The sequence below is a fragment of the Sprattus sprattus genome (genome assembly GCF_963457725.1).
Source record: "Sprattus sprattus genome assembly, chromosome: 4".
NCBI lineage: Eukaryota > Metazoa > Chordata > Actinopteri > Clupeiformes > Clupeidae > Sprattus > Sprattus sprattus.
Genome location: NC_137923.1, coordinates 19,523,924 through 19,546,535, shown reverse-complemented (window position 1 = coordinate 19,546,535; position 22,612 = coordinate 19,523,924). Strand labels below are relative to the sequence as shown.

Genomic DNA, 22,612 nt, shown 5'->3' with positions numbered 1-22,612 from the left:
GCTTGACAACCAGAGGCTGGGTGGTAACTGTCCGTGGGAGAAGACAACAGGAGAAAACAATCAAGTTTCTGGATTTGAACAACAAAAACATTGCGACAGTGGCTGTCACGGTGACAAGTTCACTCCAAAGACTGCATATTGAATTCATGCATACGTAGAGAGCAGCATGTGAGTGCAAATCTTTGTCGTTCCCTTGTTTTTGCTGTCCTGGAAGCCAGAGAAAACGGGGTTTGGCTGGTAGCTAGCCGACGACGCATGTCTTCGTACGGTTTGCTTGCTTCTCATTCACTGGCTATGTCATGTTCTGAATCTGCCGTAGCTCGTTTTGGGTGCGTCGCTCAGTTTCCACTATGGGTAGCGTTAATTGCTGGCTGATCAGTCCCTTATGGCATGCGATATTCCTATTATAGTTTGCTAAAGCATTGCCTAATTGTGCCTAGATTTTACGGTTTCATTATTTTGCAGTAACAATTGGATTTGCGTCAGGTACAGCCATACGATTGAGTCCGTATCTAGCGATAAGTAGCTTGTTATCCTAGCAATCTAGGTACGTAGGTACTATCAGTCAGTAAGTGTTGTCAATGACACAGTGCCAACCAAAGCATATGAATGTTGTCGTTTAATGTGTTTCCATATTGCTATATATCTAACGTTGCACGTGAATTGATCCAGCGCGATTCTAACGGATCCGCCCATGTGGATGTAAAGACTGCTGGCTCGCGGTTAGCTAATAGTCAGTCACAGTTAGGCTAGCCTTCCGTTCATGCTGAAGAGCAATAATGTTTACTGTGGCTTACGATGGAGAGTCGCATGACAGCACTGACTGAATGATCTGTTCTCTCAAATTCACTAAGTTTTCCACAGCTGGACGATGCTACTGTTAATCCATTTAAGATAAGCGTTAAATTGTGTCCTGGGAAGTTTCACCACTGGTCGACTTGAACGTTTGTAAATAAAACCCATTTCTTAGTTCGCATTAACGTAACTGTTTTTTTTTATGTTTTATATATTTGCAATGAATGACAGGTTAACTGAACACAACCCAAGACAACCAAGTCTTTGGTGAACATAATCCTAATCCTATAACTCACTTATTTTAGTACCCCTTTCAGCTGGACACCATGACTGCCGAAGAGATCATAAATGTGAAGGAGGTGGAGATCATCAAAGTCATCTTAGACTTCCTAAACTCCAGAAAACTCCACATCAGTATGCTAGCCCTTGAAAAAGAGAGTGGCGTCATCAATGGCCTGTACTCTGACGACATGCTCTTTTTACGGTATGTCTACATCCCTTGCACAAAATGCCTTATGCAAGTTCTATGTTAAGGTATGAACTCATACTGATAGGAAAAGAGGGAAGACAGGTTTCTTAATGCTAGCTTGAGCTTGGTTTTAAGACATCTTTCTTTCAGTTGTGCCAGAAAGTGGCATTCCTGAAGGTAGGGAGTCATTTAGAGACTGAATGAGTTAGGCCCCCCATTCAACTAAACGGGTTGCTGTTTTTAACCAAGTGACTATTCATTTGTGTTTTCTTTGATTGTCCTATTAATTATGCAGTGCATGTGATAACAATGAGGTTATACATTTGAATATAAATTATACATGAAACATGTATGAAGATTTGTTGAAGCTTTTCATAATTTTTTCACATGGTTTTGCCCAATATTGTGCTGTAACTGTTGCAATGTCAAGTGAAAATGACCAAGCTGTTTTGTTTTGTTTCTATGACTTGGCTTTTGTCCTGAATAAGACAACTCATTATAGATGGGCAGTGGGACGAGGTCCTGCAGTTCATTCAGCCCCTGGAGTGCATGGACAAATTTGAAAAGAAAAGGTGAGTGCACTTGTCTTTAGACTGCAGCATTGGGCACTGAATGAAGACAAAGCCCCTCTGTCCAGTTAAGTTATCATTACTAGACATTTTTACTCACAAGTGTCTGTGAAGTCAGGGTGCAGTTTCCCATTTTGGTTCTAGAACAGTGAGTGAAATAGGGGGAGGCAAGCAATGCGAAAACATGTCCTTCATCGTGCCACTGAGCTATAGAAGCTTTTAAGTGCTCAAATCCTCAGAGACGGCACAGGTAGTAGTGGGTGAACAAGTGTGAATTTCCACAGACAAGCATCTTTTGACGCGTCAGCTTGTGTCCTCAGGTTTCGCTACATCGTCCTGAAGCAGAAGTTTCTGGAAGCTCTGTGTGTCAACAACGCCATGTCTGCAGAGGATGAACCCCAGCATGTGAGTGATGGGTGTAACCGCGGGAACAATGACCACAGAGCAGAGACTCAATGTGCTATGTTTGAAGTACAGTGCTGGGGTTTGATAGACAGGTCAGACCTGTCAAAAATATCACATTGGAGTGGACTGTTGAAAATTTCATAGGATTCAAAAGGGAGGTCTTTGTCAGTAGCTTACAAATGCTACTACTAATAATAATAATTGTAATAATATTGTGTAAAAAAGGATTGTTTTCTAAGTGGCGAGAGTCCATTAAGCCTCTTGTTCAAAGTAGAGGAAGTGATTACAGTAAGAGTATGTTGTTCAGCAAGATAAATAGGGTGACGGCAGCCAGAGGATTTTAGACGGGCATGTTGTCAGAATCAGAATCAGATTTTATTTGCCAAATAAGTTAGAACAAACAAGGGATTTGACCTGGTGAACTGGCTCTCAATGTGCTTACACATATATTACACAAAATATACATTACAACACAATACAAAAACAAACACAATATATTACACAAAATATACATTACAACACAATACAAAAACAAACACAATACAATACAAAAACAAACAGTGCAATGGTCTATGAAAGTTTGACAAAGTATGTACAGGAGCTGTGAATTTTTACAATAGTGCAAAGAAGAAAGTGGAGAGTGCAAGAAGTGCAGGGATAAATATATATGCTACATGGATAAATATGTATGTTACTTTGAGTTGTTCAATAGTGAGACGGCGAGGGGGATAGTGAGTGTCACTGGGAATGTGTACTTAAAGAAGGGTCAGTGTATTACCAGTTATGCTATTGTCAACAGTTCTTCATGAAATACTGTACTACAGTACTTAAGAGCACTTAAGAGGTTTTTCATGGTCCACCATAAAAACAAGGTCTGATATTGCACAGTAGTAGGTGTTTTATTACATATGCACATGTGGTATTATATGTGTGTCATTACATGCAATAAATTAATGTGTCATCGTAAATACAATCCATTCTTTAGCAAAAACATGCCTGTTTACCGTCTGTTCTCATGAGGGGGTGTTGACCTCATTGGCTAAGTCCACCAGGGGTTTAGCAAGTCTGGCCAGGTTAGCCTTGGCTCCTTGGCTGCATAGTTGATTGACATTAAGCACAACTGAATGCACTGCTTTGTCCCTTGTGAAAAGTCTGGAGCGCGCTGAGTAAGATGTAGTAGAAAAATGCATCCATTACTGGCATTGTCTCATAATTATTATTAAATTAGCCTAGTTATTTATCGAGTGCTGGTTCTTCTTCTGAACTTATATACAATGATATGCATGTTGTTATATAATATTACATGATATTAAAAACCATGCACCACATCTTTAGCCACTGTTTGAGTGGACCTTTTCTTCTGTGAACCTTTCTGTGACTCAGCTGGAATACACCATGCAGGAGGCAGTGAAGTGCCTGCATGCGCTGGAGGAGTTCTGCCCATCCAAGGATGACTATAGCAAGCTGTGCCTGCTCCTGACGCTGCCCCGTCTCACCCACCACGCCGAGTTCAAAGACTGGAACCCCAGCACGGCGCGCGTGCACTGCTTTGAGGAGGCCTGCGTCATGGTGGCCGAGTTCATCCCGGCGGACCGGAAGCTGAGCGAGGCGGGCTTCAAGGCTAGCGGCAACCGCCTCTTTCAGCTGCTGATCAAGGGCGTGCTGTACGAGTGCTGCGTGGAGTTCTGCCAGAGCAAGGCCACTGACGAGGCCATCACTGAGGGCGAGGTGCTCCTGGGCATCGACATGCTTTGTGGCAATGGCTGCGATGACCTGGACCTGAGCCTGCTCAGCTGGATGCAGAACCTGTCGTCCAGCGTCTTCTCGTGCGCCTTCGAGCAGAAGATGCTGCAGATCCACACCGACCGGCTGGTGAAGCCGACCAAGGCTTCCTATGCCGACCTGCTCACGCCACTCATCAGCAAGCTCTCGCCGTACCCGGCGTCACCGATGAGGCGACCGCAGTCCGCCGATACGTACATGTCACGCTCGCTCAATCCGGCGCTCGACGGACTGTCACACGGGCTGGCCGGGCAGGACAAGCGGAACGGGGGGTCGGGGGGCGGAGGTGGCGGAGGAGGAGGAGGAGGAGGTGGGGGTGGGAGGGGGACGATCTCGCCCATGTCACACTCCTTTGCCAACTTCCAGTACCCGGGCGGGCAGGGGCTGAGCCGCAGCCTTATGATGGAGAGCTCAGAGTGCCACAGCATCTTCGAGGAGTCTCCCGAGAGGTAAGGAAGCCTTTGGTTTCCCAAAAGAGGTTGTTTAGAGGTTATGTTTATGATTAACTTTACTCATAAATCTTTTTTTTTGTTTTCCTTTTTTGCTTTTGTTTTGCTTCCACAAAAAGAGGGTACGTTTTTGTTCATGTGCTTATTGCCATTTTCATAACCGACATTTACTTTGTGACTTTGATAGATAGCTTGATTATAGATACAAATGGTAGATAGTGCATATACAGTACACTGCTGTGAAACACCATGTCTGTGGCTCTTTAGGTGTGAGAATGCAAGCGTATCCGTTGGGTGTGTGCAGTTACATTCAATTGAGGGTTTTCTAAAATAGGTCAGATATAAAATGTAACTGCTTTCAATGCTAGGCAGAACAGAATCTCAAAGCTGTTTGCTCATTATATTTACTCCATGAGCCTCTGGCAGTTTTGCATGGAAGTGCAGCACAGTGCAGTGGGAATTAGCTGAAGCGTGGGTTTCAGTGTTGAGTAATGTGGGCCCTCTGTTTGTCCAGCTCCAGGACTGACACGCCCTCAGACAAAATGATGAATTCGGTGGGACCCCAGAAACAGCGGCCAGTCTCCGCCCCAGGAGAGGACGCCCCGTCGCCGGACAAGAACGAGGTAGGATGATGGGCCCATTTCATCTAACCAGGGGGGTCAGGTGGACCAGAGCTCGAGGAAGGGGTCTGGAGGAGCTCAGTGCAGGTGTGGGACTGTCATCAGAGAACAAACCCCTCATAAAAAAAAACATGGAAATAGTAAGAAGAGAGTCTGAAGCTAATTTAGAGTAGCCTGGCCATTACCAGCCTGTGACTCCATTTCATTCCGTCTTTCAGTCTGAGCCAACCCAATGCATTTTGGTTTCCGAGATGGGCGGGTGCTTATCTTGAGGTTTAAAATCATTGGAGTTCCCTTAACCAATCAGCAACGTTTAGTAAGCATTCGGTAGATTAAACTCTTCCCAAAGCCAGTTGGGAGAAGAGCTACGACGTCCTTTCCAATCATAAAACTTACAAGAAAATACTCTTGTTCTCCTTTTAATTTTCTGATGTTCTCGAGAGTTGAGACAACTTTTCCGATAGCTTTTCGTGTCTTTTCCTCCAAGGCGAGTTTTGCGTCACAGCTCTGAACTGTTCGCTGATTGGTCCTGCAAAATTTTGAGTTCTGGAGACGATTGTCAATGGGGTTGGGCCAGACTGAGTATGAGCTTGAAATCAATTCAGGCGGAAATACGTAGGCTGGTGTCACCAGGCTAAATTTAGGGTGCAGTAACCAGTGTTTTCATAAGAAGAAAAAAACCGAATGTGGCTGGAAAAAGGGACAGTGAAATTAGACTCAGAATTTAATGCGGATCAACTTCCTGAACATCCAGTATCTGGGTTTAGTACATTTGTTTAAACATTTAGGGCGTGGTTTAGACTAGTACCAGTACTGTAGGCCTTCTTCTCATGTTTTTGGGAAACCTTTACAAATCTGTACCTTTTTTTTGTTTGTATTTTGCACATTTGAGATATGTTTGGTCGAGGTTGCATTTCTGCTTGGCTGTGCTAAAAGGGGGCCAGATCAGTGACACGTGTCCTCTTCCCTACCATCTCAGTGCAAGCTGTGTGAATTTACTACCAACTGTCACCGATTGAACAGACAGTGGCCCCTGAGCAGAATCGCAAATTAACATGCGCAAAGTTCACCCTCAGCTTTCAGCTTGCTGTGGTTTACGGCCCTGTCATGATTGGTTGTTGCTCGGTTGTGATGGTGCGACGCATTACAGTGATTGATAGGAGGTCTGGGTTAAGGTTGGCCAGAAGGCTTGTGCCACTGGCAGACATATGGAGCCCAGTGATCCTCCTCTTCCTTTTCCTTCTCTCGCCCCGCCTCTTCCTCTTCTTCCTCATGCCCTCACCCCTTCTCCTCCTGTTCTCACCCCTCCTCCTCCTCTTCCTCCTCCTTGCTCCCAACTCTGCAGTGTCCTCTGTCTGGCAGCAGGCCATCCCTAACCCGGGCATGGACCATGTCCTGGACCTGCTCCGCCTGCAGAGGAAGTGGGGGACACAAAGGGGAAGTGTTCTGTCTGTAGCCTGAGAGAAGAGGGTGGGGTGGCATTGATTAGCTTCCCCTCATTTTCCTCTCTCTCTCTCTCTCTAGGAATATCTCTGAGACCTAGAAATATGAGCCATCCGTTCAGGCAATGTGGGCAATCTAGGGAGGGAGAGGAGTTATTTGTGTGACGATCACAGATACAGCAGCAGATTCAGCTGAGTATCAGCACCTTTTGCAAATTAATTATTTCTTGAAAAATATCTCAGCAGTGGCTTCCTCATTTAGAACTTCCTGGAAAAAACAACATCTCTGTTGTATTGAAATGGCCATATGATGATTCCAGATTGACAGATTGTCGAGGATTACATGCGCCGGCTGCAGTGCCAGGATGTTGGCAACTCTTCAGAAAGCAACCCCGTTTCCCAGGGTGCACAAATCTCTGAGACTGACGTCATCTGCGAATGAGATTGTATACTTTAAAGCTGTTGCTGCCTTAAAGATTTGTTGACTGAAAACTACTTTCAGGAGACACAGGGGAGTTAGTTTGTGTATGAAAGACTGTAAGAATTACTGGGGCCTTTGTGGGGACATTGGAATGTCAACCACTCGTGAAAGCTTTGGCCATCGGGCTGATGCCTGTCCAAACAGTCTGGCGTGTCTGTATCTACATTGGAAGGTCAGTGGAGCTATAGTGGAGGAGTTGATGTGGAGCTCCCTGATGTGTGTTTGTCACCTACTGTGTACTTTTCTCACACCAGCAGTAAGACGAAGCAAGACGAAGCAAATTTACATGCATGAGCAAGTTTATTTCATACACCATGGTAACTCAAATCCTTAACACGGCCATTCTAAAACAGAATAACAGAAAGGTGTCTCTCCCTTCTCACTAGTCTTCCACTCTTGTCTTCACTACCCCAGACGAAGCTAGGTTATCACTTTTTTCATGTTTTTATGTATCATGATTCACCAAGCCAATCTGAAATTCAAATACAGCAGGGGAATTTAGGGTCACTACAGTAACACTACTAGCCTCTCACTACACCGCCTTCACGTTTGTGTGTGTGTGTGTGTGTGTGTGTGTGTGTGTGTGTGTGTGTGTGTGTGTGTGTGTGTGTTTGCCCTCTCTTTCTCAGCTGCGTAACTCCACGGAGCAATTTGAGGAGTACTACCGCCAGCGTCTGCGTGTGCAACAGCACCTGGAGCAGAAGCAGCAGCAGAGGCAGCTCTACCAGCAGATGCTCCTGGAGGGAGGGGTGCAGCAGCAGGAGAGCCCCCCCGCCGACAAGCACAACCTCACTGAAGCCTTCCTCACCAGGTCAGTGTTTAACATGACGACCATTAACACAACCTCACTGAAGCCTTCCTCACCAGGTCAGGGTTTAGCATGACGACCATTAACACAACCTCACTGAAGCCTTCCTCACCAGGTCAGGGTTTAACATGACGACCATTAACACAACCTCACTGAAGCCTTCCTCACCAGGTCAGGGTTTAACATGACGACCATTAACACAACCTCACTGAAGCCTTCCTCACCAGGTCAGGGTTTAACATGACGACCATTAACACAACCTCACTGAAGCCTTCCTCACCAGGTCAGGGTTTAACATGACGACCATTAACACAACCTCACTGAATCCCAAAAGTAATTTCCTTACTGCTACAACCCAGTCAATCTTTCATCCGTCCATTAGATCCATTCCTCGCCATATTTTCTGACATCTTGATGAGTTATTTCACTGATTTCACTGTAGTTCAGTTAATTTCCTGTGCCAATTTCCTCCAGTCATTTTGGAGGCCTTAGTTGGATTTGAATGCATGACAGGGACTAGCAGAGTTGAACTAATTTGAATCATCCCAACTCATTGCCAACTCCTCTTCTAGCCTTCTAACTTTATCTTCCAACTTTATATGCAGTGCCCATCACCCACCACTGTACTTTCAGCACACACACATACACCTTCCATGTACACCCAGAGCTTTTTATAGGAGAACAGTCAGACATTCTGGGCTGGTCTGGATGAATCAGGCCCTGCTGTCAGAAAGGAAGTGAATCTGCCTCTCTGCCAAACATTGTTGAGGGTGGAGGTTGGGGTGGCAGGCTGTTCCTTAACATAGCACCATGGGGGGAGAGGGCCTACGGTAGCCTCCTCCTCCTCCTCCTCCTCCTCCTCCCCCATATCACCGCAGGGAGCCACTGGCGTCAGTCTCCCTCTAATGACTCATAGCCTTTTCACAAGAGAGTCCCACTACAGGGAATATTTTCATCCATCATCTGTAAAAATGATTGAATAGGCCCTACAATGATATTACCAAGCCTTTGGGCTAGTATAATTAAGCTGTAATATGTTAAGGAACAGAGTACACACATAGACACATAAAACTGGGAGCGTGGTAAGACTGATTCAGAGTTAAGTGTTAAGGTATAAAAGGCTATAAAATATACAAATACACCTGTACTAGCTTACATTTCATTTTTGTGAGAGGAAAAAAAACAATATAAATATCTATTTTTATTTTGAAACTAGGTCATGGAGTGACCGATAAATAATTTAGATTGGGGGAGGGAGATCAGAAAGGCTTTGTCTAGCGTGGAGCACCTTATGACAGTAATGAGATGATAATGTCTTATGACCTGTCTCTGCCAAAGTGGAATAACAGTGAGACGGTGGTGGAACACGGAGGTGTGACTCTAGACTCCAGAGACAGACTTTGGCGCTAAGGTGACCTGGCTGACAAATTTAGAAGAGTTGATGCCTCCCACACACACACACACACACTACGGACACACACACACACACACACACACACACACACACAAACACACACACACACCCACACACACACATGACAATGAGCCATGTCTTTTATGAGTCCCATAAGGAATCCTTGGGCAGGATGGGGAGTCTGCGATGAGCCAAAGAGAAGGAGAACAAAGCCTTGCAGGGAGCCCCAGATGGTGCTGTGTGTGCCCAGGGAACAGAGGGGTGGTGTGTGTGTGTGTGTGTGTGTGTGTGCGGGGGTAAACAGCTCCCTGGAGAGAAGTGTAGACACACACACACACGCACACACTTTCTCTCTGTCTGGCTGGCTCTCTGTTGCCTTTTCTCTCCCTCCCCATACCCGCCCATCCTTTTTAGTCTTTCAGCTGATCATGTTTGCTCTGGGCTGTCCCTGTACCCACAGATCTCGACCCCCACGATACACCTGTTCTGTCTTGTCCTGAAGGGGGGGGCGTGGCAGAATGGATGATCATTGTGTCATTATGTGGAGCTCAGTAGATGGCATTTAAGGACATGCTGAAGGGTCATGTCTCATGTTGTTTAATGCTGGATTACAACAGACCTTTGTATGCGTATGACAAAAGGGTTTTAGGCTTTTACCATTGTACCACTTACATTTTAGCTCCAAAGACTTTGAATGTGTTTTACTTTTAGTTCAGTTTGTTTTTGTCCTGTACACTAAATGAAATTTCCTCTCTGAAAAATCTATTTCCTTGATGGGAACACAACCTGGGCTTATTATGGATTATGAGTTCAGAGTAAATGTAATGCTTGTTTTTGGAGGTGCTCCCAACAAAATCTGAGTTAGTACCAAGATCAGTGTGTCTACATGCCTACATTACTCTATATTGTGTAAGGAAACCAGTTGTGTTTGCAGGTTCATCAGAGCCATAGTGTGTGGATAGACATGAAGGTGTTTCTAGCCGAGCAGTGGCTAAATTGCCATGTCTGCAGGTCCATCCAGAAGCTGGAGGAACTGAACGTGGGGATGGACGATCTGGGGGAGGATGTGCAGGCCCTGACCCAGCAGTGCAACGGTCAGGCGGAGAACGGCAGCAACAGCGCCCCCTCCGACACCTCCATCTCGCAAGGGGACGTGGTGGTTTGCAGCACCCCACAGCAGTCAGGCACCGGGATGGGGCGCGGGGCTCCCCCCATTAGCGAGTCCCCAGTCTGCTCCCCAAGGTGAGGCTCCAGCACAGCCTGTAGGCCACTGTGAGGGAGCAGCATTTGTGCATAATTTATATTAAATTATAATTATATATATATATATTATAGAGAGAATCATAGGTGGATTGTGTATATATTTCAATTATATATTTTTATATATATATTATATATAGACACTATACATTTACATTAATCTGAGAGAGGAACATGTGACTCGCTCATAATCTCTGGAATGGTAGTCATGAGTGCTTACCATAGTCACTAGTGTGTAGTTAATGTGAATTATTATGCATGAATGCCAAGTGCAACCTCAGTGATTACATAAGGAGTCAGAATCAGTGTTTTATGGCCAAAGCACATGTTTCATGGTCAAAGGAATCCTATCCTAGCCAAATGGGTCCCTGCTTGTAAACATTTTGTCTGTTGGGTTTGTTTATACTACCTCAGTTGCTCTCAAGGAATTCCATAAATTGGTGCTGACAGCCTTGCATCAGAGTTGCATTGGGAACCTTTAATGTCATTGTGTTATGCACAGTGTCCAGACGGATACCTCAAAACCAGGCTCTGGACTGGAGGACTCCATAACCATGAACCCCTCCAGGGCCTCTGAGGTGAGTTATTAAGTTGATATCGTTATCATCAGTATTTTTGTTTCTCATTTATGTATTATAATGTAAGTCACTTTGGGTAAAACGGATACATAAATAAAAATAAACTAAATGAAACTCCAAGACGTCTTCACTCAGGCTGCACGGCTCCGTGCAGAGCTTAGATGCTGACAGGGCACAGAGAAGAAGTGGTTAATCTCTCACAGACTCTTTCGGAATATCCCATCAGCACCCAGACCACAGCAGCTTAAATGTCACTCTGCCAAATGCTGCCAATAGCCTGGCTTTCTGACTGTTGTCATTTCCACAAACTTAACTGTAAAATTATGCAGAAGCTTCAAAAGTTATGACATCAATACTTTTCTGATGCATTCAAATGCAACATTATCTGAAAGAATTGTTTGCCAGAATTGTTTCCCTGAAAACATCAGCCACAGCGGCACAGCGTACTTATGTGAGTTGAGTGTGTAAGGATGGCCTTGTCATGCAATGTAGTCATGTCATGGGACGGTGTAGACTAACGTAACTTCAGTACACTAATTATGGAACACATACTAGCTATCTATTCACAACATATCTGTTTTTAAAATCAACTCAGTGGTCTTGTGATCCAGCTCGGGTTCAGTGATGGATGCTTGCTTGCCTTGTGTGTTTGGTAGTACGATAGTAGGTCTGTTTTGGAGTGAGGGTGTGTCTGACATACAGCTGTGTGGGCTCATTGGTGTGGTTTTAATTAAGGCAGTTGCTTAAGCCGCTTGGCCTCTGCTGACTCAGACACACACACACACACACACACACACACACACACACACACACGCACACACACTGAATACACACACATTCTTATACGGTATCTACATCTCTGTAAATTGACATTCAGGATTTCCATGTAGTAGCATCCTAATCTTAGTGTGAGATTAATTTTGTCTTTTAGATTAGATAGAGACAACGCTCTGCCCTCCAGTGTGTGTGTGTGTGTGTGTGTGTTTGCATGTCTGTGTGGGTAAAAGAATGTTGAGAGTGTGTGTGAGAGAGAGGATGCATGTAAGTGTTATCTGGTTGTCCTGTCATACTGGATTAATCTCTGCAGCCTATTGCTGATTTAGCACGGAGACAAGCAATCTGTGAGGATGTGAGATTTCAGGGTTAGCCCAGACTCACAGGGTCATCTCAGTGGGCCTCTCCGTCCTTCTGACCTTCTGGGGGAGAAGACCAGAGCCATGTTCTTGACCGCTAACACTCTGTTCCTATGGCGCAGGAGGAGAAGTCCAAAGCCTCGTTCGTGGCCGTGAATACCTTGGAGGACACACAGGCAGTGCGCGCTGTCGCCTTCCACCCCACGGGGGCCCTCTACGCCGTTGGCTCCAATTCCAAAACACTGCGAGTGTGTGCCTACCCAGACGTACTGGACACCAGGTGAGCACAGAGACAGCTATTAGGGGGCCCATGTCATTGGAAAAGTCTGTAATGTACAGTTGATGAGGGTGTTTCTCAACTCATCTTCCCCATGCTATTACGAAAGAATTTGGACCTTTTTTCAATGTATTTATTTATTTTGAATTACACCACTATTGGAAAAAGCAACGCCATCGACACCCAGGGCGCATACATACACACATACTAATAAATCAATTAGTATGAAACCATTTGCTAAATGGGGTGCAATTTGAAAACTAACTTTTGCTAGGCCTGTGCTAGAGACTAATTGTTTGGGTGCTTGTCTTTGTCTCAGTGGGTCTGGAGGCTCCAAACCGCCGGTGGTTCGCTTCAAGAGGAACAAACACCACAAAGGCTCCATCTACTGTGTGGCCTGGAGCCACTGTGGGCAGCTGTTGGCCACCGGCTCCAACGACAAATACGTCAAAGTGCTGCCCTTCAACCCAGAGACCTGCAATGCCACAGGTGTGTGGCTGTGTGTGTGTGTGTGTGTGTGTGTGTGTGTGTGTGTGTGTGTGTGTGTGTGTGTGTGGGTGTGTGTGTGTGTGTGTGTGTGTGTGTGTGTGTGTGTGTGTGTGTGTGTGTGTGTGTGTGTGTGTGTGTGTGTGTGTGTGTGCGATCTGAGACTGAGAGAGAGAGATTTGGGAAACAGCAGTTGGACTGAAGGCAATAAAGTTGGTTTATGATGCATCTTCCTATCATACCATTACTTGCAGGCTACTATCCACAAATAGATCAGCATCCAAGTGAAACCAGTGGGAGTGATGACATATGACACAGAGAGGTTCATGATCAGTTCACAGACCAGTTATCAGCCCTGTGGCTTCCCCCTGCTGATTCTTGAACACCATTTGCTGCATCCTGCTTCCCTCAGTGCGAGTAACTGTTTATCTCTGACAGTGAAGCACATAGAAAGACCATCTTTACTACTAGTGCAGTGCCCGTAGGAATAATGCATTCTGTAGTGTTAGCAGACGTAGGTGTAGCTGTTGGGTAGTGTAATAGCAAGACATATTTGCACTCCACATAGGTACAGGTTACACTGAAGTATTATTGTGATGCATGTTTCCTTTTCATTGAGAAATGTTTTAATGTTGTATAGCCTTTTTGATATACCAACAAATAAAGTTTGAGATTATGTAGTGGATGCAGTTGAATATAGATGTCAAAGTTGCTGTCTAAACTATAAACTAAATGTCATAAAGAAAGAAATTATTTAAAATGAAGTTATGGTTGAAATAGGATCACTTTTGTATTGTAAGGGTATGTGTAGGGTAAGAATGGTCATGCAGTTGGACTCAAATGTAGGTTAATTTTATTGAATGTATGTACTGTACTGTATGACTTCGATGATGCTAGCTTTGACAGCCCACTCTCAGACAGATCGTAAGCTAATAATGTCCTTACAATGGGAACACAGTTTAAATACTCTGACTGGAGATGGCGTTACTATCCCCCACCCGAATTCAGTGCAGAACTGAGAGGATAACATGACGACGTGGCCCAACATAACTTACAGCGAGATTTGCGCGTATTTCGTGGACTCCATAGCAACAGATGGGAAAGCAATGGACAATCTGAAAGCCTCCGAGGCTTATCAATATAAGCTACCATTTGTAGCGGTGTAGTACTCCACTCTTGCGTTGTGATTTTGATTGGCACCCAGACGTTTATTCATACACTCTGACAGGTTTAATGAACACAGAGCAAAGGCGATCACACACAGTACCTTCGGAATGACAGCCTCTCCCAGCCAGGGTAAATGCAGACTGAAGTTTATAATATTGCAATAATGAGAAAACAAAGTACACAACGAATTACAACATATACATCGGACACTAATACATCGGAAAACCTATCGCATTGCGTCAGTAGATGCATGAACGCATGGTCAGTGGTCTAGGCTATCAAACGACTGTTCTATGACTATGACATCATTCACGTTGCGCGGGTCCGCCCCTCTTTCTCTGAATTACTACAGTAGGCTACCCATAGTGCCTCACTACCCATAGTGCATACGGCAAACGATAACCGTAGTGCCTACGGCAAACGGTAAAATACAAATATCTCGCAAACTATGAATTTAGAATTCTTCAAAATCAAGGATGCACAGGTTCATGACATGCGTAAGCTACATGCGAAATCTCATAACTAACGTAACTACCGTCAGGGAGATACGCCTGTCACAGACAGACAGACACACAGAGATTTCTGGATTTATAGATAGATACTAGTACTGGTGTCCCATCTACTATAGTAGTAGAGTACTGTTAAGTACATCACACTAGAATGACATTGACTTAGTATGGTGTGTGTGTGTGTCTGTGTGTGTGTTTTGCAGGCCCTGATCTTGAGTTCAGCATGCATGACGGTACCATCAGAGACCTGGCCTTCATGGAAGGGCCGGAGAGTGGGGGGGCCATCCTCATCAGCGCGGGGGCTGGAGACTGCAACATATACACTACCGACTGCCAGAGAGGACAGGGCCTGCACGCACTTAGTGGACACACAGGTACAAACACACACACACACCTACTCATAGTCTACACGTGTGTGTATGTATAGACAAAGACAAAGTATATACATATATAAACACATATATACACATATATACACACACACACACACACACACACACACACACAGATTATCAGCAGTTGATGGGTTATAATATCCCATCCTGTGTTAGTGTGAGTGGACAGCCAGAGTGATGTATTTGTTATGTTGTGTGATGATAATGTTATGTAGTCCTGTGTGTCAACTGAAAGAGTAAAGGCATTTGCATGGTTATCCAATTCACCTCGTACGACTTCACGAGAGACACGCCCTTTCTAATCTGATGATTGTACGACTCACCTCTACCTGCATGGTTCTACGAGGGGCTGTGGAGATTACCAACGCTTTATTATGATGTTACAAGGCCATTACATCATCAACAACAAACTATCAAATAAGAAATCGTTTGTTTTTATCCCGTGTATTTTTAGTTAATGATCAGAGGCTGTTGTTGTGAAATGAATTACTAACGACAATGACCAAGCTCGCGGTTATTGTCGAATATTTTCTATTATTATACCACACAAACAGTTCTGCTTTTTTACGTCTACAATTCAGGTTCTTTACAATTTAATCATTTACACTGCATGCTCTGCTAACTCAAACACAAAGAGGCTGTTCGAAAACCAAGAAATGTTTTTATTATTGCTGTAATTAGACGACGTCTCCCTATGCTTTATATGCGGCGAGAGCCACGATGGAGCAAGGAAGAAGGGAGATGTCGGTTTTCCTCCTGCATCGCCGCTGGTGCCCTTCATAGTTTTTTTCATTTTTACAAACTAGTCCCTGATCTTCCTCCAACTCCTAATGCACTCCTGAACCTCCAGCCCCAGGTTCCCAGCGATCTCTCAGCGATTTTTTAAAAACGGAGGTGCTGTCATATAGGGAACGAAACAGGAAACGTCATTTTAGCCAGGGGTGTCGGACAGCTCTGATCGGATGGTGAGAAAATTCAAGCGGTGCTCCAGAGGCCATCCGACACCCTCGGATGGCTCTCCGAGGTGCTCAAAGGTGTGGCCCCACTTCAAGGAGGGCGTTTAAGGGCGTGCCTCGTGAGATCGGAGAGCACGATCGGACAAGCATGTGAGCGCCTTAAGGTGCTAACAACATCCAAGTCATGGAATTGAAACCCATAAAAACCCAAATAGAAATCTGTACTACATTGTACAGTTTTACAGATATATGTATACATTTATATGATATATGTATGTATCAATATAATGTGCTTAAAGAATAATGCTAGAGTGGTTACAGGCTTTGTTCCTATATTTGTATGTCCACCTCTCAGGGCACATCCTGTCTCTGTACACCTGGGGTGGCTGGATGATTGCGTCGGGCTCCCAGGACAAGACCGTGAGGTTCTGGGACCTCAGGACGCCCAGCTGTGTGAGGGTGGTGGGGACAGGCTTCCATGGCTCAGGTGGGTTCTACTCCTCACACTGTTAATGTATGGAAAGTATAAGGAAATGTTTATACCAAAAACTGTAGTGAGGTGAAAATTTAAGATTATGAAAAAAAAGAGAAAGGTAAATAACAGGCATAGAAACGTAGAGAAATAAAAGAGACTAGAGAAAAATAAATCCTAAGTATGAGTCTGTCTCTATACTGTTCTAAGATATTTCCTATTTCGCTAGCAGATGCAGGTAGTAACAGCGACTACAAAGAGATGATGGAATGGTGTCGATGGCACAGAAGATTGTTGACCTAACTGCCCCTGTTGTCCTCACAGGTAGCCCTGTAGCTTCTGTTGCTGTGGACCCCAGCGGGCGTCTCCTGGCGACGGGGCAGGAGGACAGCGCGTGTATGCTGTACGACATCCGTGGGGGGCGGATGGTGCAGACGTACCAACCCCACAGCAGCGACGTGCGCTCCGTCCGCTTCTCCCCTGGAGCACACTACCTGCTAACCGGCTCCTACGACACCAAGGTCATGGTCACCGACCTGCAAGGTAAGGGTTACATGATGGGATCTGGGCTAGATGGGTCAGCTTCAGGTGTTTACATGTGTGTGTGTGTGTGTGTGTGTGTGTGTGTGTGTGTGTGTGTGTGTGTGTGTGTGTGTGTGTGTGTGTGTGTGTGTGTGTCTAAGTGTGTTTGTGGAAAAGTAAAGACACTTTGCACAGTTTTAATGTGTTCACCATGCATTCATTCCTATGTGGCAAATTTCATATCCTTTTTTATAAGGAAAGGTTACATAACTAAATAAGATGATGTTTTTTTGTTTATTTGTTAACATTGTTTGTTGTTTGTTTGTGTGTACGAACATGCGTGTGTGTGTACGTACATGCATGTTTGCATGTGTGTGTCTTTGTGTGTGTGTGTGTGTGTGTTGTGCAGGAGACCTAACCAAGCCGCTGCCCCTGACTCTGGCGGGAGAACACAAGGACAAGGTGATCCAGTGCAGGTGGCACTCACAGGACATGTCCTTCATCTCGTCCTCTGCCGACCGGACAGTCACCCTGTGGTCACAGAGCGCCTAGGAGGAAACGAGAGGAGGCGCCACAAGCACAGCACAGAGCAGTACGCCTCCTTACCACCGGGAGGAGACAGTGCTCTGAGACGTAAACACAACTCTACCGCAGCCTCCCTCTTTCTCCGGACAGAGTGTGACATCAAGAGTAGTCATAGCGAATGAGTTAGTGTGTTCAGTATGCCACAGTATGTGAATTTCTGTTTGTGTGTGGGTGTGTGTGTTCCTGGACTGCAGAGGTATGTGTGTGTTCATGTATGAGACAGAGAATACGTGTGTACAGTATTGCAGTTCCTGCACCTTTTGTGTTAATTTATATTAGTCCATGCACTCATGAAATGCTTCTAAAAATGATATCCGTTCTCTTGACCTGAAACTCTACGAGGTGTGACTATTAAATAATGAGACTAGTGCTGTAATTCAGTTGTAATGAAGGAAACTTGTTATACTCGTTAAACTTGTATACTCATAATAATAGCTTTGTCATATAATAGCCACACCTTATAAATTCGAGATAATGTTTCCTGTCCATGTGCATATACTAAAAAGGGATAGAGCTGTTCTGTAAAAAGATTCTCCCTTCTCTCTCTGCTAGTGTCTCAGAAAAATGACATGATACATCACATTCCCCTGTGCACCTGCGTTTAAAAAAAAACCCAATAAGAATGAAACAAAAATAGAGGCTTTAGCTAAAATGCTCAGTTGGTGCCTTGTGAATTGGGCTCCAGTTTTATCCGTTTAAAATAAAAAGCTTTACTAATTATAGAAAAACAGGGTATGCTACCCTTCTGTGAGGGATCTCTGTGTGTGTGTGTGTGTGTGTGTGTGTGTGTGTGTGTACAGGGGTTCCTCTGTCTTTGACACTTCTCCAAGTTCTCTGTGTAAAATATTGCATAGCTCTCTACAGCCTTTCCATATCCCTTTGCACAATCGCAGAACAAAAAGGATAATATAATGAAAAAGCATGATGTGAACATTTCGGCATTCCTTTCAGGTTCCAAAATGTTGTATTGGAGCATGTGCAAAGCTGCTATTACTTTAAAAAGAACAAGTGTGATTTAAAGCCATGCAAACATATTATCAATAATGAAGCACTCAGTTGGGTATGAGAACAAAATTAGTCTATGTTTCCCAGGTGGACACTGACTCTTGAGCATCTGAACCTGGGCCAGCTCAGCACCAGACCTGGTCCGGATCCAGGCCATAGTCATATACTGTCCAGGTTGTCACTTGTGTCACTAAAAGATTATTTAAACTTGCAAATGCCTGCTCTGCGCTGTCTGAAACCTTTTGATCTGTTTCGTGAAATATGGAAAATGTCAAAATGAGCAGTGTTCTGTAATGATTTTAATAATTGTAAATGAATGTTCTGTGGCAGCCACAAAACCTGGCTTGCTTGCATTTGCTGTACCACTCATAAGTATGTAGTGTGAATCTCAGAGTTCCGATCAAATGTTTGAAAATTCAAAGGCTCATGGGATACATGTTGTAGAACTTTCTTCTCTGTTACGCTTCCTTATGGTGACATATAGTGGCATTGAAAAAATGTAATTGAGGGTCAGTCACTGTCTTTGCAAAAGGGAACAATTTTGTCGGAGAAGCATAACATTCTAACACAATTCATTTTTATATAGTTTTTTTTATGTATTAGTGGCTTGATATTATGTTACAGTTGCACTTTTTCCAAGGAACTAATATTTTTAAATGCATATTATATTTAATTTAGTATTTTTTGCATCGTGTACAGTCATTTATTTTAACAAAATGATTTAACTAATTCATATTTATTGTTTTATTTTGATGTACATTATAATTTCTCTTAGTTGTATCTTGTTGAGTTGATATAAATACCATGTAAAAAGCTACTAGTGATGATAAGTGTGACTGCTGCAGTGATGTTGGAGTAAAGACCTTTCTGTCACTACTCAACTGTTGGAAGTTATTTCAAAGTTCAGATGGTGTTACATATCTAAAAGCATGGGGAGACCCAATCGACACATTTGTTCACATTGTTCATGGCCATAGTGTACATTCATTTATTGAAAGGAAGAAGATCCATGGATGATCTTACTGTATAAATGACTCATTCATCTTTTTAAAAGTTATTTGGTCACTGCCATTTTCTTTGGTTTGGTTGACCCCTTACGGCCAATTTAGATTTAACCCCGCTATCTGACTTTCACTCAATCAGCGAACTAACTGTTTGTTGGCACCGCACCCATTTTCTACAATGCTTATGGCAGAATCCCCCATGAATCCATGGTCACCAACTAAAAAATACATATTTCTACACCTACCAGTCATGGCACCCTACAGCCGGTGTTGTACCCGATTCAGCCCCCCCGTCAGAATAAGCCCCCCCCCCCCCCCCTGTTCAATTCTACTAGGAAGGTGTCACATGCATGAAACTCACTGTGCTTACTCATACTAGTCCCATGTCTGTACTCTGAAAAGCATTTGATGATCGGATCAACAGAATTATTTTCTCTTTTCTCAGTTCTAAAGACTGTAATCACTTGTGTTCTTCTCTTCCATCTCTTTCACAAATAATGAAATCGTAGTATAGTATTTTTCCATGCGTTTATTTGGGCGAACTGCTTTCCTTTCCGATCAAGCGAGTGGTGCGTCAAGGGGGTGCATAGAAAAACATCGGTTGTTTGTACTCTTTAGAACAGTTCTAAAGACTGTAATCACTTGTGTTCTTCTCTTCCATCTCTTTCACAAATAATGAAATCGTAGTATAGTTTTTTTCCCTGCGTTTGTTTAGGCGAACTGCTTTCCTTTCCGATCAAGCGAGTGGTGCGTCAAGGGGGTGCATATTCTGACGGGGGGGCTGAATCGGGTACAACACCTGTTGGCCCTGTCTGTGCTTTCAACTCGTGGTCGATCGTATGTCACTTTATTTTTGGCAACACTGGTGAACGGTGAAACACTTTCACTTTCATATTGCGGACACTCTCTTCCGATCCGTCTTATTTACGCTACCAAGTCAAGCGACTGTACTACACAAATCTTTACAACATGCGTATGAGTACAGTATTATATATATTCCTTCTGATGGGTTATTCAGCAGGGAGCAATGATGATTGGGTCGACTACACAGACATGCTGAGATACGATTCGGTATCTCAAAGCATGAAAAGAAAGGTAAAACAATGATAATCTTGATCAATCTAGCAGAATGTTGTTCTGTCTTTTAGGTCAGTCATAAATGTATTGTCTGGTTAAAACACATCGGCCTTTTTCACACACATGAACGTGCACATTTTCAATCGTCTTTCCTTCTCGAAAAGGATGACCCTTGTGCAAAGTGCTACGAAACCCACGGGTTGTGGGCCCCGATTATGATTTTAAAGCATGCACCGCTTGATGACCTCTTCAAGATCGGCATGACTCTTCTATTTATTATTCTGGTGAGTAGCCTGCGTCGCAAGTGTGAAAAATCGAAGCGCAAGTCTTAATTCGTTACTACATTTCACTGAATTCACCTACAGCTTGGCTTCCAAAACAGAGTCCATAGGTTGACTCCATGGGGGGGCTACAGGTGAACTAGTTAAGTATTTAACACAATAGTGTAAATACTTGATGTTTCTTTTTTTTCTCACAACTAAGGGACATACATTCATCAGGGCCCTCCTCCGACGCCAGGGCAACCACGACCCTCCTCCTTTAGCTGTGCCCCAAGTTCAAGCTGTGTACGGGAGGGATGTGGGTGAGGCTCATGGAGTGCATGTCGACCCTCAGGGCCCTGAGCACGGAGTAGAAGAGGCGCCACAGGGCCTTCAGCAGAGAGTGGAGAACGATAATTCTTCTGAGGGCCATTTACACGAAACACAGATAAGACCAGCAGCCATGGGACCTGAATTTGAAAACAACCACCCAGCACTTGTAAGTGTAGAAAGGGTTTATAAGGTCCTTACAAACGTATAATATATATGCATAATATAAGTACAAAATAATGGTAAGTAGTAGTATAATAAATGGTAAATCAGTTTAGTGGACATCCACTGTATCAGGAATTTTGCCTAGCCTTCATTCTTGGCCTATATGGGTTTGCTCGTTTTCTCTTTCCAGAATACCCAAAATCCATTGGACAGAGGAGGCGATGGAACAGAATCAGATAGCGAGAGCTACTGTAGTTATCGCAGTCCAGTTCCTGAGACCAGAGAATAAACATAACATCTGGCCATACTCCGGAGCCGTCCCGACCCAAATCTGGCACAGACACTCTCAGGTGCTGTCTAGGCAGGGTGATGGACATTTGTTGCAGCCAGAACATCTGCAAATCCTGGCACCTCTTGAAACGGTGAATAATGCCAAAGCACTGCCAATCAAGCACCGAGACATGAGGCCAACACTCTAGTGTAGTGAGCTTACGAGTCTGCCTCAAAAGGATTCAAGGGTTCAACTGAATCATGGGACGATGTAATGTGAATATAAATGCTAATAAGACAATAAAGACATGTAGCTGTTCACGTGGAATGTGAAGTTGCTCACCATCTAGTGTAAACAAGGAAAGGACATAAATATGCACATTATGTATTAGGTATGTCACACAGCAAACTAATATAAGACCACACCACTTTTACACAAAGGAGGTTTTATTCCTCATAGCATGTGCTTCAAAATGTTATTTACAAAAGGATATCAGCTGCTACACAACATTGCGGTTATTATTTTACCAAATACATTATAGAATGTTCTCATGCAAACACTGCTAACACACATATGGACGATTTAAAAAAATATAATTATAGAGCACTGTAGCTTTCTAAACTCTACAAATAATTCTGGTGGGGATTAAAAACCTTAAAAGGAGAAAATAAGTGGCAGTATACATTTAGTTAATTAAGAAAAACAAAACTGAAATAAACCAAAATAAATATACTCAAAACCTGCAGTCATGTATCTAAAGATACAGGGTGAGTGTAAAATACTACGCAGTGAATGTAAAAATACAAACATAAAAACTGACCAATTTCCTGTAGATCCTTACAATGCAGTACTGTTCAGAAATACTTCTGAGGTTTTACTTTTAGTTTTTTGCAGTTATCTTCTGTGAGTTTGGAATATCCTTATTT

General features: G+C 43.8%; 1 protein-coding gene and 1 long non-coding RNA gene across 2 annotated transcripts; both read left to right on the top strand.

Moving 5' to 3' along the window:
* Positions 1–67: 67 nt before the first annotated feature.
* Positions 68–19,376, top strand: wdr47a (WD repeat domain 47a). Its single transcript, XM_080836560.1, has 15 exons — positions 68–168; positions 1,101–1,279; positions 1,753–1,836; positions 2,154–2,238; positions 3,622–4,469; positions 4,984–5,092; positions 7,642–7,823; positions 10,246–10,476; positions 10,997–11,072; positions 12,328–12,485; positions 12,802–12,971; positions 14,848–15,018; positions 16,351–16,482; positions 16,792–17,010; positions 17,399–19,376. The coding sequence occupies exons 2-15, from the start codon at positions 1,122–1,124 to the stop codon at positions 17,539–17,541; spliced, it is 2,766 nt and encodes a 921-aa protein (XP_080692686.1). The 5' UTR covers positions 68–168; positions 1,101–1,121; the 3' UTR covers positions 17,542–19,376.
* A 1,083-nt stretch (positions 19,377–20,459) lies between these two features.
* On the top strand, positions 20,460–21,992 carry LOC308364903. Its single transcript, XR_013968641.1, has 4 exons — positions 20,460–20,678; positions 20,825–20,944; positions 21,144–21,419; positions 21,606–21,992. It is a non-coding gene; the product is annotated as an uncharacterized lncRNA (long non-coding RNA).
* The last annotated feature ends 620 nt before the right edge of the window (positions 21,993–22,612 follow it).